An 18,259-nucleotide genomic window follows, 5' to 3' on the forward strand; every position below is an offset into this window, starting at 1 on the left:
TTAGGAAAGAATCAAAAATAAGAAATCTTACAAAATGGAGTTTTTTGGTACCTTTGCGCCACTTGTTTGATCTTGGTGATTTTCAGAATATTTAACCGGGACACAAGAAATAAAACATATTTTGCCGCTGGACCCGTTCATATATGAAAACAGGTTCATTTTCATCGTGATTTCGTGGTGATTTTCAAAAATTTATCTAATGATTGTTTTAAAATTAAGGGTTTCATTACACTACTTCATTTTCGTCAGTGTAGGAATTTGTCATGGGGGGAAAGAATTTCAATGAAGGGGGCACAGGATTCTCTAGCGTTATTAAAAAAAAATGAAAAAATAAACTAAAAATAAACTGAAAGGGGGTAACTAGGCTTCCTCCCCCTCCTTTTTTCCTTAAACAACATTCGATCAAAACTATGAGAAATCCATTTAGTCAAAAAAAAAAAAAATAATGCAAATTTCGTTTTAATTATTCATCTCCGGAGAGCGAAAATCAAAACATGCATTAATTCAAAAAAGTTCAGAATCAGAAATTAATTGTAAATATGGATTGATTTAACGGAGTTGATTGATCCGATTTTTCATGGAATTATGTTTAGGAGTGCATAATTGGCCATCAGTTAATATGAAGGAGGGCCTAAAGAGTGCATTTTATCATAGAGTTCCAAATATACTAACTCTAATTGAGCCTTCAGGTAAATATAGAACAAGTTTTGAGAAGGAACAGGGTGATTGAAACTGTTATCAAACACCTCTTGGTATTCCCTGGAACATTTTTGGTCCACACCTTTATTATTGATGCAAGAGAGAAGGGGGGGGGGGTTAAAGTGACCCTGAGATTGCGAAAAAATTTCCTATGCAGCATAAATATCACGTTCACGAGTCTATCGACACAGAGTTGGAAAGGCCAGAGGGGGGGGGGAGTTATCGTCACGAGAATCACTTAGAAATGTCTTGGGGGGTGTTACCGAGAGGTTTGTTTTAAGTGATTTTCAACATTAATATTTCTCTTTTCTTACTGATATGCAATGTTTCAATTATACACAATAATACACAAACGAATATTATTAAGGACTTATTCAACGAACTATTGTTCATCGAAAATTTTGACTAAGTGTTCAAATCTTGTCTAAAATTTTAATTTATATCCAGCATTTAAATTCTTAAACAGGAAAAATGAAAAAGTGGGGTGCTACTAATCAATTTCTCATTATTGACATATGTAATTTAACAGCAAGAAATTGCTTTTTTTGGGAGGGGGGCAGTACCTCCATCATATCTCATGCCTGAGTATCATTTCAAAAACGATCAGACATTTAATAAAGGAAGTTTCAGAAAAGTTCAAGTTTTCAACTGAAAGTAAACGGGGGAGCCGCCCCCTTCTCGGCTCCTAACCCTTTCGACTAAAGTTTGACCCTTTGTCCTAGTTCTTTAGGACCGACTGCGGAAACACAAGCGCTATTGAATCAGAATAAGAAGCTTAATTAAAGCACTGATAAACTTTGGCGTAATGAGCAAGGCGCTGAGAAGAGAGCAGTTCCCCTTATATGTGGAATAATTTCTGTTCGTCTTAAGTTTTAATATTACTCTTTCAGCTGAAAAAAATAAAGTATATGGCAAACCAAAAGTCACTAAATAAAAATAAATTTAGCTTTCTTCCATCCAACTAAATTAAAGTTCAGTCAGAATGAGGTGACATGCATCCCTAAAAAGAAAAAAAAACAAACAAACAAAAAAACAGTGATGTTTTCTAGGAATGTCACGGAAGCATTTCTGAAACACAACTAAAATTTGAAGAGTTTTACAAATCCTATCCAAATTCAAGCAGACCTAACCTATGTGACACACAAAAAGATCTGGGAAACAAAGGTATGCTCCGTAGAGCAGGGAAAACGCAAAACCAATTAAGCAGGGAGGAAATTGCACTTCGGTGAAAGCAAAATCGATCAGAAGAGCCGAATTTCGAAGGCGTTTTTATATGAATATTGGGAATAGAACAGAACTGATTCTATACAAATGGAGCCACATACGGAACACCCAAGTGGAGTTAAAGTGAAATTTCTTAGATCAAAGTCTGGAAATCTAGCCTTCAAGGTGGACAGAGCAAACATCTCTAACACTTTTTTTTTTACCTCCGTGGTCATTTGAAAGAATTTTATTTTCCATAAACAGACAAAAATATTAATAAGAGCCAAAGAACAACAAATAAGCTGAAAAGCAGCAAAAAAAATAGCAATGTTGACTTTGATTATGTAAGTATAACTTGCTACAGAGATCACTGAAGATTAGCATACAATGTTGCTTTTTTTTTTAGTTTCCGACATAAACGAGCAAAGTTTTAACAGCAAGAATGATTGTTCTAAATTATATTTTTCTTTTAGTACAAATTGGCTTGAAACTACATTTGACCCACCTTATATGGTAATGACAATTTAGTTTATAGATATACAAATTAAATACAAAAAAACAAGATTTTTTTAACTGAAAGTAAGGAAAGACATTAAAACTTAAAACGAACAGAAATTATTACGTCTATAAAAGGGGCTGTCTCCTCCTCAACGCCCCGCTCTTTACACTACAGTTTTAAAAAGTAGAGTTGTGACAAAGAGTCAAAATGTTGCGTAAAGAGCGGGGCGTTGGGGAGGGGAAAGATATATACGGAATATAGTTCCCCTTCATATACGGAATAGTTTCTGTTCGTTTTAAGCTTTAATGTCGCTCCTCGCTTTCAGTATAAAAAAAAAACTTTTAAAAAAAAATTCATTTTCTGAATATTTTTGAATTAATGCAGGTTTTGAATTTGGCTCACCGTACATGACTAACTAAAACGAAATTTGCGGATTGATTTTACCTTTTTAAGCTATAAATAACCTTATAATAAAGGAAGTTTGATTTTTGTTTCAGTTGTTTCAGAATAACTCCTGAATCACAAAGGCTATTTAATTAGAATAATAGCCTCTTTTAAAAGTTAAAAAAGAAACTTTAGCATAAGAGCGAGCTACTGAGGGGAGGCAACCCATCGCATATACGTAATATTTTCTGTTCGTTTTAAGTTTTAATGTTGTTTCTTACTTTCGGTTGGAATAAACTTTTTTTTTTCATTTAATAATAAGCACAATCCGAACACATATAACATCTTTGGCTTATTATCACATAAAATCATAGTTATAAAGTTGCTTAAAGTAAAATTAAATGCTAAGATTGATCGGGAAATAACACAAACAAATTATTGCTTATATCAGCCATTATTTTACAAAATTCGAACTTTAGCCTAAAGAGTGAGGTATTGACGAGGGGACGAACTTCCGCATTTACGTAATCTGAGGGGGTTCTCCCCCTCGTCAATACCTCGCTCTTTACACTAAAGTTCGAGTTTTGTTCCAATTCAATAAGAAATACCCATAAATGACAAAGGCCGTTTAATTAAAATAAATAGTTCTTTTGAAATTACAAGAAATACTTTAGCGTAAACAGCGAGGTATTGACGAGCGGACAAACCTTCTCCTATGCCCAATAATTTCTGCTCATTTTAAGTTTCAATGTTACTCCTTACTTTCACTTGAAGAAAACTTGTTTTTTTAATTTAATTTCTGATCGTTTATTAAATAATACTGGGATATCCAGCGCCCCCTTCATAAAAATTATCTTCCTCCATGGAAAGATCCTACCACGCAAACCATTCCCACGCCCTCCATCCATACCCAAAAAAATCCCATCTTAAAACGTCTGTATATTTGTAGACGTTATCTATAAGCCCTTCCCTCGGAGACTGTGAGGGAGTAAGTCGTCCTCAAAGACATATTTATTAGATATTTGACTATATATCTTAGATTATATAGGGGGGTTATAGAAGGGGGGTTAGATTATATATCTATCTATATATCTTAGATAGATTTGACTATGCTGAACAAAACGGCTATCTCAAAATTTTGATCCGGTGACTCTGGGGAAAATGAGTTTTGGAGGGGGCCTAGTTGCCCTCCAATTTTTTGGACACCTAAAAAATGGACTAGAACTTTCAATTTCCGTTCGAATGAGCCCTCTCGCGAAATTCCAGGACAACTGGGCCGATATGATCACCCCTGAAAAACAAACAAAAAAACAACAAAAACACAATCTTTCTTCTGGCAAACAAGAGCTAAGAGCTCATATGGCACTTGTGACGAGGTCGGAAGAGCCAAGAGCTCATATGGTATGAGCTCTAGCAACATTTTAAAAATCAATAGATTGATTTAAAAGGAAAATCAGAGGCTAAATGCCAATCAAGATTTAAAATAAGAGCTCTGAGTCACGAGGTCCTTCTAAATATCAAAATTCATTAAGATCCGACCACCCACTCGTTAGTTATAAATACCTCATTTTTTCTAATTTTTCCTTTCCCTTCAGCCCCCCAGTCGGTCGAATCGGGGAAAACGACCTTATCTAGTCAATTTGTGCAGCTCCCTGACACGCCTACCATTTTGATCGTCCTAGCACGTCTAGAAGCACCAAACTCGCCAAAGCTCTGAACCCCGCCCCCTAAGTCCGCCAAAGAGAGCGGACCCAGTATAGTTACATCCACCACGTATCTACGACCTTTGCTTATTCTACCCACCAAGTATCATCCTGGTTCCTCCACTCTAAGCGTTTTTCAAGATTCCAGGCCCCCCCAACTCCTCCCAATGTCAACAGATCAGGTCAGGATTTGAAAGAAGAGCTCTGAACCACAATATCCTTCTAAATATCAAATTTCATTATGATCCGGTCACCCATTCTAAAGTTAAAAATACCTCATTTTTTCTATTTTTCTGAATTAACGCCCCCAACGCCCCCAAATAGAGCGGATCCGTTTCGGTTATGTCAATCACGTATCTAAGACTTCTGCTTATTTTTCCCACCAAGTTTCATCCTGATCTCTCCACTCTAAGCGTTTTCCAGCATTTTAGGTCCACCTGACTCCCCCCCCAATGTCACCGGATCCAGTCGGGATTTAAAATAGGAGCTCTGAGACACAATATCCTTCTAAATATTAAATTTCATTAAGATCCGACCACCCGTTCGTAAGTTAAAAACACCTCATTTTTTCTAATTTTTCCGATTTAACCATCCCCCCACTCCCCTCCAGATGGTCAAATCGGTGAGACGACAATTTCTAATTTAATCTAGTCTGGTTTCTGATTCACCTGCCAAATTTCATCGTCCTAGCTCACCTGGAAGTGCCTAAACTAGCAAAACCGGGACAGACAGACATACAGACAGACCGACCGACAGAATTTGCAATCGCTATACATCCCTTGGTAGATACCAAGTGCCATAAAAATACAAAACTTAACATTTGTGCAGATAGGAGCTTGAAACCTCTACAGAAGGGTTCTCTGATACGCTGATTCTGATGGTGTCGTTTTCATTAAGATTCTATGACTTTTAGGGGGGTTTACTCCCTTTTTTTCTATAATAAGCCAAATTTTCTCATGCTCGCAACTTTTGATGGGTAGGACTAAACGTCATAAAACTTGCATATTTAAAATCAGCATAAAAATTTTATTCTTTTGATGCATCTATTGGTATCAAAAATCCGTTTTTAGAGTTTCGGCTACTACTGACCCGAGTCGCTCCTTACTTACAGTTAGTTATCACGAACTGTTTGAAAACAAGGTGGTTTTTATCGCTGGCTAAAAATATCTCTCGTTTTGATTTTGCCTTTTGCTTATTCAATTTTCTTTGTTTGTTTTGTGTCAATAACAGCTGTCAAGTCATTTTTTTACTTGCCCATTATGTTCGTCATGATAAAGGTTTCAAAAATAACTTAGAGTAGTGAATCTAAATAAATTACACTGACGACATTCTTTCGTAGCGGGGCAACATATTAATGCATACACTAATAAAAAAAAAAGAGGTATCAACCTCAAAACATTACTTACTTCCGAGAGGGAATCTCTGCACTCCGTTGGCATTAGGATGAGGTCTCTTTGCTCTTACAACCAGTGGACTAGACCTTCTTTCAAACATGCGACGCATGCGCATTTTCAAGTTAGGCTCCGATACTACAGCAGGCAAAAAAGAATATAGACGTGCACGTTAGTTATAAGTTAGTAATAACAGACAAGGACTGTCAACATCTCTATAACTTAGCCAAATTGTATTTCTACACAATGTTTCTTTTTGTTTGTTATTTTAGTGATATTTCTAGGACATAATATTGTGTTGAATCAATAACAAAAACTTGGAAGTAAACATTAACTAGAATATTTCTGTTTCCTTTTTTTTTCATTATATCTATGCTTCTTATAATATCTACTTTACTGGACTGATCACTTGTTAAATTTTCATTTCACAGCTATTTTGATTAATTTCATTTTATACAATTCTTCAAAACTGTACTTCTTTCAAGAAAAGATTGCAATTTTTCTTGAGTTTGATAAAATGTTTATATAAAACTTAATTTGAGGTTGAACAATGTGTTAGCAAGCTAAGGAATTTCTTCTGCAGTTAAATAAGAAGTGTTTCAAATTAAAGTGAATGAAAAATATAATAACGGATAAAACTTCAATTAAAAATGTTCTAAGAAATTACTTAAAAACTATTTAAATGTTAGTGGCAATCTTGCAACAAACTACATAAAAATAAATTAAATGTCGCAAAACTTATGCCACAGCTTCCCAAGATGGGACCCGTAGCCTTATCGGGGACCTCAAAATAAATAGAAAGAAATACATTAACATACTATAGTTATATAAAAATGCAGAGAGAACTGCAGAGATACAGAAACACAATTATGTATAATTCTAATGTACATATACCACCATTCCAGAGACAATACTTATGATTTCTTGCACTGTTTAATCAAAATCCTTTAAAATCCTAATATGTACCATAATTATTTAGCTCAATGGTCATATCTACTATACGTAATAATGTATTTTAGAAGATGCAGTAGGACTAGTTGCATATAGAGACAGATGCACACAAATTAAACTTTAAGAAGAGGGGTCGCAACAATTTTTCAAGGGGGAAGGGAGGTCTTTTTCCCTCAACTCTTTCCTCTTCTTTTGTAATGTGCTTTTTGGACTGATCTTACGAAGATTCTTTTCGAGTGCAAAGAAGTTTATCACCAGCCTTTATTTGGGTGTCCATTTCTATTTCTATTCCAGGTGTTTTTTCCTTTCTTTTTATTTTCTCTGTCCAACGATAGTGTTTTATATATGATAAATTATCAATTTTTTAAGTTGTGATAGCTCTACATTCTGGATCTTACGCGTAACTTTTCCCTCCTATTGGGAGGAGTATAATTCACGGGGATTTACAAGAAAAGGTTGAGAGGCCGATATTTTGTGGGATACTGAGAGCATTTCCAACAATATTACGGATTGTGATTTTATTTGTTATTTTTTTACTGACATATTTTTACCAGCTTTCAAGCAGTTTAGGGGTATTCATCTTTTGTTTAGATTTAGAAACCCTTGCTTTCATTATTAACCGTGTTTCGTCATTAAAACGTGTTTTCATCAAAAAGTCATTAACATGATTATTCCGTGTTTCATCATTAAGAATTATTGTGATGTCTGTCGTTGACATTACAATATACTTAGACTGTACCATGCAGGCTGAAGCGTTGGATTTTTTTCTTTGTTTTGTAAGGTTTCCTTATTTTTTTTAATAAAGATCCTGAGTCCAAATAACGTGTGTGAATACAACCAAAGAGTCTATGAAACTTATGAAACTGATAAGAGTGAAAACTAAGTACTTTTATATGGAGTCATTAGACATTTAGAAACTGCTAGCGCCACAAACAATGCAGCTTTGCCCAGTAGAATTACGTAAATTCAAAATAAGCTCAGTTTTAATTCTTTAACAGTTGAATTTCAACTGAAGGTCTGGTTTAACGTAGGTAGGTATGCCATTGTTTTTATTGTTCTTTTTTTTTTCTCAGAGATAAGCTGTTTATCTTTCTGATCAGTTTCCCAGCTCTTTAAATGTACCCTTGAACCTCAACTCACCCCGGCCTTGAACTTCAAAAATCAACTATTTACTGAAGAAGATGATATAAATAGGATATTTATTAGCAATAAAAGCCTTTATGGTGTCCTATCCATACCAACCAACCATCCCACCTTTTCTATCCAAATAATATTTCTATCCCTTAATATAATTAAAAACAAAATTACATATACTAGTATATTATATATGTAAATACTATGTGAACCACCAATTATATAAACCAAAAATAAAATTACAGCAATCCGGTACAGTACATTGCACTCATATCCGCATCGATCAAGCAGTGAGAAAAGCAACACCTAATGAATTCATATTGAATTAAAGAGCTGCTTTTGATGTTTAAATATATCAAAAAAGAAGAAGCGCCTAAACAGATCTTCTCTAGAAACACGGAGCCAATGTTTGGCCTCGATGTCAAACAGTACGTGGTAACGAACTGAAGTAAGGAGCGACCTGGCTCAATAGTAAACAAAACTCTAAAAAAAGGAATTTTGATACCACTAGTTACATCAAAAGAATCGTATTTTAATGCTGAATTCAAATATATGAGTCTCATCAATTTTAGTTTTACACATCAAAAGTTACGAGCCTGAGAAAATTTGCCTCATTTTCGAAAATAGGGGGAAACACCCCCTAAAGGTCATACAATCTTAACGAAAATCACACCGTCAGATTCAGCGTATTAGAGAACGTTGTAAAAGTTTGAAGCTCCTATCTATAAAAATGTGGAATTTCGCATTTTTTGCCAGAATACAGATCACGGATGCGTGTTTATTTGTTTGTTCTGTTTTTTTCCAGGGGGGATCGTATTGACCCAGTGGTCCAAGAGTCTTGCGAGAGGATTTCTAACGGAAATGAAAAGTTCTAGTGCCCTTTTTAAGTGACCAAAAAATTGGAGGGAACCTAGGCCCCCTCCCATGCCAAATATTTTCCCAAAGTCACCGGATAAAAATTCTGAGATAGCCATTTTATTCACCGTAGTAAAAAAGACCTCATAACTATGTCTTGGGGCGACTTACTCTCCCATAGTCCCCGTGGGAGGGGCTACAAGTTACAAACTTTGACCAGTGCTTACATATAGTAATGGTTATTTGGAAGTGTACAGACGTTTTCATGGGGATTTTTAGGTTGGGGGGGGGGTTGAGAAGAGGGAGATATGTTGGGGGAACTTTCTTTGGAGGAATTTGTCACGGGGAAGAAAATTTTCATGATGGGAGCGCAGGATTTTCTAGCATTATTAAGAAAAAAACAATGAAAAAATAAATATGAAAAAGTTTTTTTCAACTGAAAGTAAAGAGAAGCATTAAAACTTAAAACGAACAGAAATTATTACGCATATGATGGGCTCACCTCCTCCTAATACCCCGCTCTTTACGCTAAAGTATTTTTAGTAATTTCAACTATTTATTCTATGGCTTTTGTGATTCAGGGGTCATTCGTAAGAAATTGGGACAAGATTTAAGCTTTAGTGTAAAGAGCGAGGTACTGACAAGAAGGTGAACCCCCTCATATACGTAATAAAAACATGAGAATACAAAAGTTTGTCACGTAAGCTAATTTGTAAGTTACGTATATCTTTTACTAATAATAACATTCGTAAAAAGTTAAAAGTTCTAGTTGCCTTTTTAAGTAACCAAGAAATCGGAGGGCAACTAGGCCTCCTCCCCCGCTCTTTTTTCTCAAAATCATTCGATAGAAACTCTGAGAAAGCCATTTAGCCAAAAAAATAAATATGCAAATTTCGTTTTAATTATTCATCTGCGGAGAGCCAAAATCAAAACATGCATTGATTCAAACACGTTCAGATATTAAATAAAAAACAGGGTTTTTTAACTGAAAGTAAGGAGCGACATTAAAACTTAAAACGACAGAAATTACTTCGTATATGAAAGGGGCTGCTTCCTCATCAACGCCCCGCTCTTTACGCTAAAGTTTGACTCTTTCAACTCTACTTTTTAAAACAGTAAAAAAATTCAGCGTAAAGAGTGGGGCGTTGAGGAGGAAAAGCCCCTTTCATATACGGAGTAATTTCTGTTCGTTTTAAGTTTTAATAAGTTTTAACGTATTTACATTACAATGGTATATTCAAATTTTTGGTGTATTTTTTACCAAAGAAGCATCATGGTTGTGTGATCATTTTCCAGATATAAAAAAGGACAAGATATCAAAAACAGTTTTAGGACAGGGAGGCCGGGTGGTTTCCGATCGCTTTCAACTTAAAAAAAAAAGAAAGAAAAGGACTAGAACTCTTAATTTCCGATCGAATGAGAATCTCCGAAGTTTCTATGATCACGAGGGGAGGTTGGGGATGAAGAGGGGGCGGCCACCCTCTTATACGGAATACATTCTGCTCATTTTGAGGTTTAATGATATTCTTTACTTTCATTATAGCAACGTAGACCAGATATGTTCCCGTAAATGATTGTATATCAATTTTGACGTCCACCCCCCTTTATTAGAGGTAATTCTGCATTTATCTGAAATCTCAAAGAGAGTTAGGATGTTTTACCGTTAAAATATACGCTTTGAGGCATCTATCTCCCGTGTAAACAGACACCTGTGTTGCATCTATGTTGTTAAAAGGTGTATCTGCAATGCTTCAGGAGTGGCTTTGGATATTAGGTTGAAACTTTCAGGGAATGTTAAACTGAAATATAAGACACTATGTGCATCCAGATTTCCAAAAGGACGTATCTGCAATACTTCAAGAACACCCAACGATGTTTCGTTGAAACTTTCGGGGAATGTTGAGAGGACTTTTAAACTAAAACAAAAGACACTTTGTGAATGCAAATTTGTTTGCGGTGATGTACCGCAAAGGGCGGATCTGCGGTACATCAGGAAGGGCTAACGGTATTGGAAATTCTAGGGAACGTTAGACTGAAACAAAAGACATTATATGAAGAAGGGTAATCAAAAGTGAGTGTCAGCAATATCTTTTGGACGGCTACAGTTGTCATATTGAAACTTTCAGAACATGTTGAGGGGGCTGTTGAATAAAATCAAAAGACACTATGAACATCCATGTTGTCAAAGTCTTTAACAGAATCTTTAGTCGGAATTTTTCAGGAACGTTTAGGGACGTTGAGCTAAACAAAAGACATATTTGCATCCACGTTAACAAAATGGCGTATCCAAATATCTCAGGAACGGCTAAAGATACTAAGATGAAAGTTTCAGGAAATGATGAGCGGGATATGGAACTAAATCAAAAGACACTATGTTTATCCAGATCAATATCTGAGGAACAGGGAATTAAATTGAAACTTCCATGGGATATTGAATGGAGCCCTGAAATAAATCAAAATATACTCTGTATACACATACTGTTAAAAAGGTGAATTTGCATTTTTTCTGCAACGGCTGAGGGCACTAACTTCAAACATATAGGGAATTGTGAGGGGGCACTGAACTATACCGAAATATGTTATGTGCATCAGATTGTCGAAGGGACTATCAATAATACTTCAGCAACACAGAGGGTATTAAGTTGAAACTTTCGTAGGATGCTAAAGGACGTATCAAAAATATCTCAGGATTGGCTAAGGATTTCAAGTTAAAATTTTCATGGAATGTTGAACTAAATCCAAAGACACTGTGTGCAACTAGTTTGTCAAAGCAGTGTATCTTCCTGATAAAGACCGGGAACACCGGTTCGCCACTACTATCAATGAGGGACCTATTTTCAGAGCGTTAAGACAATTGATTAAATAACCCAATCACTGCAAGAATATTAGGACCGAGTTCAGGCAGCATAATTAAATTTTTAGCTTAATTAGAGAACCGAAATTCAGAAAACGATGTAAAATGTACTCAGTTTCTTTAAAATCTCTATTTGAGAGGAATTCACAATTTTCTTCGACTAAATTCAAACTATAAGTTTTCGTTCTATGGAATATTAAAATGGATAATTCCATGAAATGTCTGTCATGGCCGTTTCTAAGAAACATCAATCAAATTAAAGATCTGCACAAGCACTTGTTAAGGTAGAATTCTTTCAGAAAAGTATTCTCTCATAGAAAAAGCAATAGAAATCCTCCGACAACCATCCAATATTGGCAGTTTATCACGTAATCAGTTCCCAGCTATTTTTAGGAATGATCGATTAAATTAAATTCATGAGATTTTCCACACCGTAAGAAAGGACAAAAGCTTTTCTTTGAAAAAGGGAGAAGAGTAATATAAATGGTTCAGAAGTATTATCCGTGTCTTCTTCGCAGATCTCTTTTTGAGAGTCTTTACCATGGTCTATTGAGGTAAAAAAGCTTCCGTCTATAAGGACTATTTTTGTAAACGAGGATAGGCAATATTTCGTAAATGAGGATAGACAATATCTGCTGATGTTAAAATCCACAGAGCTCAATGTGCTGAACTGCTTCTAATATACACACATCTGTAAGAGGAACTCATTTCGAAAAAGGGGATGATAAGCAACTACTGCTAATGTTAAAATCTATATAGCCCGCAATCCTATGCTTTTTCTTTACTGTATCTTTTATTTATTTTATATTCAAAATAAAAAATTAGTATGTAAAAGTAATTTCATTATTTTTTTTGAAAAGGTGCGAGAATTGACGTTTTTTAACGCAAGTGTATTACGTTGTTCTTCGTTATACTTATAAGTAAATGATAAGTGAAAGAAAAACAGTTTTTTCATCTCTTTCGCAAAACCAATTTCCTTTTATTTTATTCTATTTGCTGTAGAAAGTAAAATCATACATGCATAGTTTCGGGTACCTCTTTTACTGGCCGTATTTCAAAGCTGTATGAAAAATATGGTTCTATCCCGCTATCTAGCGCTGTAGCAAGAGAAATGTTTAACGTTCGTTTAATACGATAAATTCCTCGTTTAATAAGATAAATAGTTTAACAGCGAGGGATACTAAAATATTTGAGGCTAAAAATAACCAATTGCTAAGACACTTGGTTTTATTCTCCCGAAAATATTCATAATTCGGGAGGAATTATACGAAACAACACGTGAGTCCCCACTATGCAAACATTTATGGGAGTTAGATAATTTACGTTGGACGAGGGGGTTTCAATATTGCAAAACATTTATACGGGAGAGGGAATCTTAAGCCACTGTGATGGCGGTTACATATTGCCTAAATAAAAGTCCATAAGACTGTAAACTTGTGTCTGATTTGTGAAAAAAAGCTTTAGCTGATCAATCATAGGCAATTTTGCATACACCCTAAATCAACAACGTAACTCAACGTCACTCAACGTAAGTTGCAAAATGAAACAGCTGTTAATTAGAATTGATAATTTCCTGGTACTTTGAAAATAGATTGATTCTAATGAAAGAGAAGTGAATGTTTAACGCAATGCATGCTTTTCTTGACATCAAGTTTTTGATTTGGTTGGGGTTCAACCCCTTCGAACTATTCAACCCCTTCGAACTATTCAAATTTTTTAGCATTATGTTGATTTTTCTCTTGAAAACGTCCCTAGGGATATCCAGTATTAATCGGGATTAATCGGTTATCAACTATTTTTAAACGTATCGCTCCCAATGAAACGAAAGTGCATATTTCAGCGCAAAACGATGTAAAGGTGCAAATTCGGTTCGTGACCTTCTGTTGTCACCCCCCCACCCTCTTTCCACTGATTTTTTCGAAATAAGGCATAAGTTCTGCAGCTTCTTTGAATAAGAATCACGCAAGCACTTTCAACCTGTACCATTGAAGGTGCAAAGTAACTATGCTTTCCCTCCAATATCCCCCTCCTACTCATGATATTCTTCGTTGGAAGGTCTTGCTTCTTGATTGAACCAAAATAACACAACGATTTTAAATCTGTATGATTTGAGAACCACAGTCAAAATCTATATGACTTGAGAACCAGAGTTGACTTACAATCCAAGTATTTACGGGGTCTGAATTTTTTTTTTCCGATGGTAAGGATCTGATGCTTCCAATGCACTTCTTTATTTAATCTAGGAATTTCCAGTTTGTCATACACTTTTTAGCATCCTCCTGAGAACTTTCCTATCGGAGAGCAATCTTTGAACCAATGCTAATCGGGATTGATCAATTCTCGGCTATTTTTAGAATCGATCGGTCCTACTGAAATATTTGCGATATTTTATATTGAGGGAACGAAGGAGGTAAAAAGAGAGGAAGGTAAAAAGGAGGTAAAAATAAAGGAGGTAAAAGAGAGAGGGTAACTTTTGGAGGCTCGCAAAAGATCAGGGAAGTAGTGTTTTTCACGATTTAATTATTATTAGACGCAAATCTTTCAGACCCTTAAGAGTTACGACAGAGCCAGAACATTTTTTGAGGGAGGGGTGGAGGTTAGATTCTTTATAGAGGTCGTTTTAATACACATAATATTTTCTGCTTTTTGTTCATTCTATTCTGCTCGTCTCAATGCATCCCTGGAAGTAGGAACACATTGTAGGGTCCTGTGTTTCATAATGCACGAAGGTGTGCTGATAGTGATTCAGAACCGTTATATACGAGTAGTTCCAAAAACTTGTATGCGAACGTGATCAGTAGCTTTACTGGAAAATTTAACTGATGGAAGATTAGACAAAAAAGAATGCCAAAGGTCAAATTATGAGAATTCCCAAACCCTACTTTTATCAACTTTTTCTCGGGCCTTTTGTCTTTTCAGAAAAGATAACGCGGTAGAAGACCGATCCAAAACCATTTCTTGTTTATTCTTTTTCCATTTTCTTAATAATTGAATGCATATATCATGTCTAACGAGTCTAGGCAGCCGATCACATTTGCCTAACCAGTGGTCGTGTAAGTTATTTAGGATATATTCAGAAAGTTTTTCTAATGTTTTTGGCGAGTATTTATCTCATAAAAGCAAAAAAAGTATAAAATATTTTTCAATTTTTTTATCCCGATAAAAGTTTTTAATTTGACATTATTATCAGTTGCACGCAATTGTTCATTAAAGAAGTTATGTCTCTTACAGGTCTAATTAAGTCTAACTGTTCTTAAAACTTATCGTGGAATATTATGCATAACACTAAAGGGTTTTTCCTTTCTTTTTTTTTACCCAATAGCGGTCATTGTAAGGAGATAGAGATGTCTTCAATTTCCCTCCCCGTGCGTAATCCAAATAAGTAATATTAAGCATGAGCGCATTGAACTATTTCGAGGGGAGTGTTTCAAATAAAAGTCCTAAGTTGAGGACTTACATAGAAAATAAGGCACTAACATAGGTTGCAGATAATTTGACCTATTCTCTTAAGAAGTAGCATCTCATCAAGACATGTTAAGCTATTTTTTTTCTGAAACTTTTTTTCGATATGAAATACAAATGTTACAATCGCAATATTCAGATTTGAATTTCATTCTTCACTTCTCTTCTTTAAATTTACTACATTTACCCTATTTCAATCAGACATATGCGTTAATCTAGCGTTGAACGCTGGTACCAGCTTTTGCAGAAACTTCCACACATTTTATCAAAATTCCCGCAGACAGAGCAGCAACCGAAATTTTCAAAAACGAATTTCTTTATCAAAGACCAGGAACAAACATTACATTCATTACTACGGCAGCATTCAGTAGAAGTTAGCTGAGGTGTTTATCACTAGGCTGGTACTGGTACCAAAAGTGAATTAGAACGCGATTAGTGAAAAAAAAAATACTAAACAAGTCCCTCTAAATATAATCATAATAATAGGATAATAGTGGGGTCATATGGTCATATTGTAATTTGATTCTAAACCAGTAACATCTTAAATACACTACTACTACTACTAATAACTCACTGCAGCACCAAGCCGCCTGAGGCCGACACAGCTACGCACGCTCCTCCTCCAACCTAATCTATTTAAAGCCTCCCTCTTTACACCCTCCCAGGAAGTTCCCATTTCCTTTAAATCCTTATTTATGACATCCTCCCAACCCAGACAAGGACGACCTGCTTTCCGTGTAGCCCCAGACGGTTGGCCAAAAAGGACAATCTTCGGTAATCTGTCATCCTTCATCCGTAGAACGTGGCCTAGCCATCTCAACCTTTCTTTCATTATAGCCCCAGAAAGCGGGATTGAACCACACTTTTCGTACAACCTACTGTTTGAAATACGGTCAGTCAGCCGGGTACCCAGAACAATCCGTAGGCAATTTCTCTGGAAAACATCTAGTAAATTTTCATCTGCTTTTCGGAGTGTCCATGCTTCAGAGCCATATTTGACCACTGTCATCACTGTAGCTTCCAATATTCTAATCTTGGTTTGTAGGCTTATCTTTCTATTCTTCCAAACTTTTTTTAACTGTGAAAAAACACCCTGAGCTTTAGCTATTCTACTTTTAACATCTTCACTGCTCCCACCATCTTTACTAATAATGCTACCAAGGTAACTGAAGCTCCCAACCTGATCAATCTTTTCGTTACCTAAGGTCACCTGTTCAAAAATAGCGACGAAGACCACACTGCCTTTCCATAACAAACAAATACAACGTAGAAACAATAGGGAAAGTTTTTTCAAGACAATGGAAATTATTTATGTAGATATTTCGGCCCTATGTCCAAGGGCCGTCTTCAGCACAATACAATACTATATATATATATAAAAGAACTTACATCAAATTGTGAGAATTAAAACTGAATATAAAAACACTTATTAAAACAATTTTTTTTAAAAATATAGCCCTAGCATCCTTACTTCAGCGAAGTTCAACCAGGACTGGCGAAAAGAATGAAATGAAGAAATATAAACTCATTCAAACTAAAGAGAATAAAATGATTAGATGCAATTTCTTAAAGCTAATCTTGCTTGTTTAGCAGCCTGTCTCAAAGGCCTTTTCGTAGTTGGTTCAGTACTATTATAAATTGGTTTAGTAAAATATTTTGTTAGATCATTTTTAATTAAATTTGAGTATAAAGAATTTAGTGAGTATTCCCCCAAGTCCCTGTTCAAAGAAATATTTTTATTGATTTTGAGATTAATTTCAATTGATTCTCGAACCACCTGTTTTATTCCCAAATCATTACTAATGAGTGAAGAGTTTTCAAAAAGTATCATGTGGGACGGATTATTAAAAATATGCCAACCTAGAGCAGAATCAAAGGAATTGTTGGAACCATTTGAAATTAAGGCCTTGTCTATGTCATTTTTATGCTGATGTAACCTTTTGTCTAGATTCTGATGGGTCCTGCCGACATAGTATTTTCCGCAATCACAGGGTATTTGATAGACCCCTCTTTGGCGAGTAACTGGGGTCTTATCTTTACCCGAATTTAAGAAATTGATGATTTTAAAATTATTAGTAAAAACTACGTACAGATTATTTTTTGTGCAAATATTTTTTAATTTTGTTGTAATCTTTGGGATATACGGAAGATAGACAATATTTGAGGGCTTATCAATAGCCTCACATTGTGAAGTATCTTCTTCGATTTTACAAGAATGTCTTTTTATTCTACGGCTAATTATTTTATTTACAAAAGGAATGGGGTATCCATTACCAAAAAGAATATCTCTGATAAAATTTATTTCTGCATTTATATATGAATGGGAGCAAATATTTAGGGCACGATCAATGAGGGAAATTACAACTGCTCTTTTAACTTGTGGGGGGTGATTTGAATTAAAGTGAAGATATCTATTGTTTTGTGTTGGCTTTCGATATATAGTAAAATCCAGTTCATCAGCTTTACGAATAATTAATACATCTAAAAACGGTAGTTTATTTTCAATTTCAACTTCAAGGGTGAACTGCAAATTTCGGTCATAAGTGTTAAGATGATCTAAGAAGCCCCGAAGTTCAGCTTCCCCATAATTCCAAAGTGAAATTACGTCATCCATATAACGACCCCAATAGACATGTTTTAGAAAATAAGAATTCAATGCCCAATTCTCAAGATTCTCGACGTAAATATTTGCTAGTAGCCCGGATAAAGGTGCCCCCATGGGTAATCCATTCCTGTCAGCGACAGGAATTGATTGTGAAGTTTTAATGACTCTTGTTAAAATTTGTAATAAGTTTTCTATGTATTTTCAATTTCGCGATTCTTTTTATCAACAAAAAAATGGATTACCCATGGGGGCACCTTTATCCGGGCTACTAGCAAATATTTACGTCGAGAATCTTGAGAATTGGGCATTGAATTCTTATTTTCTAAAACATGTCTATTGGGGTCGTTATATGGATGACGTAATTTCACTTTGGAATTATGGGGAAGCTGAACTTCGGGGCTTCTTAGATCATCTTAACACTTATGACCGAAATTTGCAGTTCACCCTTGAAGTTGAAATTGAAAATAAACTACCGTTTTTAGATGTATTAATTATTCGTAAAGCTGATGAACTGGATTT

At 35.2% G+C, this 18,259-nt stretch overlaps 1 protein-coding gene across 9 annotated transcripts in view; it reads right to left on the reverse strand.

The window, feature by feature from the left end:
- The window catches only part of LOC136030723 (histone deacetylase 4-like), a 283,933-nt gene that overhangs the window by 115,611 nt on the left and 150,063 nt on the right, over positions 1-18,259 (reverse strand). For 7 of the 9 annotated variants that reach the window (XM_065709815.1, XM_065709804.1, XM_065709800.1 and 4 more), the window contains one exon: positions 5,895-6,017. The exons of the other annotated variants lie outside the window; for them this stretch is intronic. In XM_065709815.1, coding sequence (XP_065565887.1) covers positions 5,895-6,017 — 123 coding nt within the window. The remainder of the gene's footprint in view (positions 1-5,894; positions 6,018-18,259) is intronic. 9 annotated transcript variants of the gene reach the window in all.

This window comes from Artemia franciscana, chromosome 1 (assembly GCF_032884065.1).
Source record: "Artemia franciscana chromosome 1, ASM3288406v1, whole genome shotgun sequence".
In the NCBI taxonomy this organism is placed as follows: domain Eukaryota; kingdom Metazoa; phylum Arthropoda; class Branchiopoda; order Anostraca; family Artemiidae; genus Artemia; species Artemia franciscana.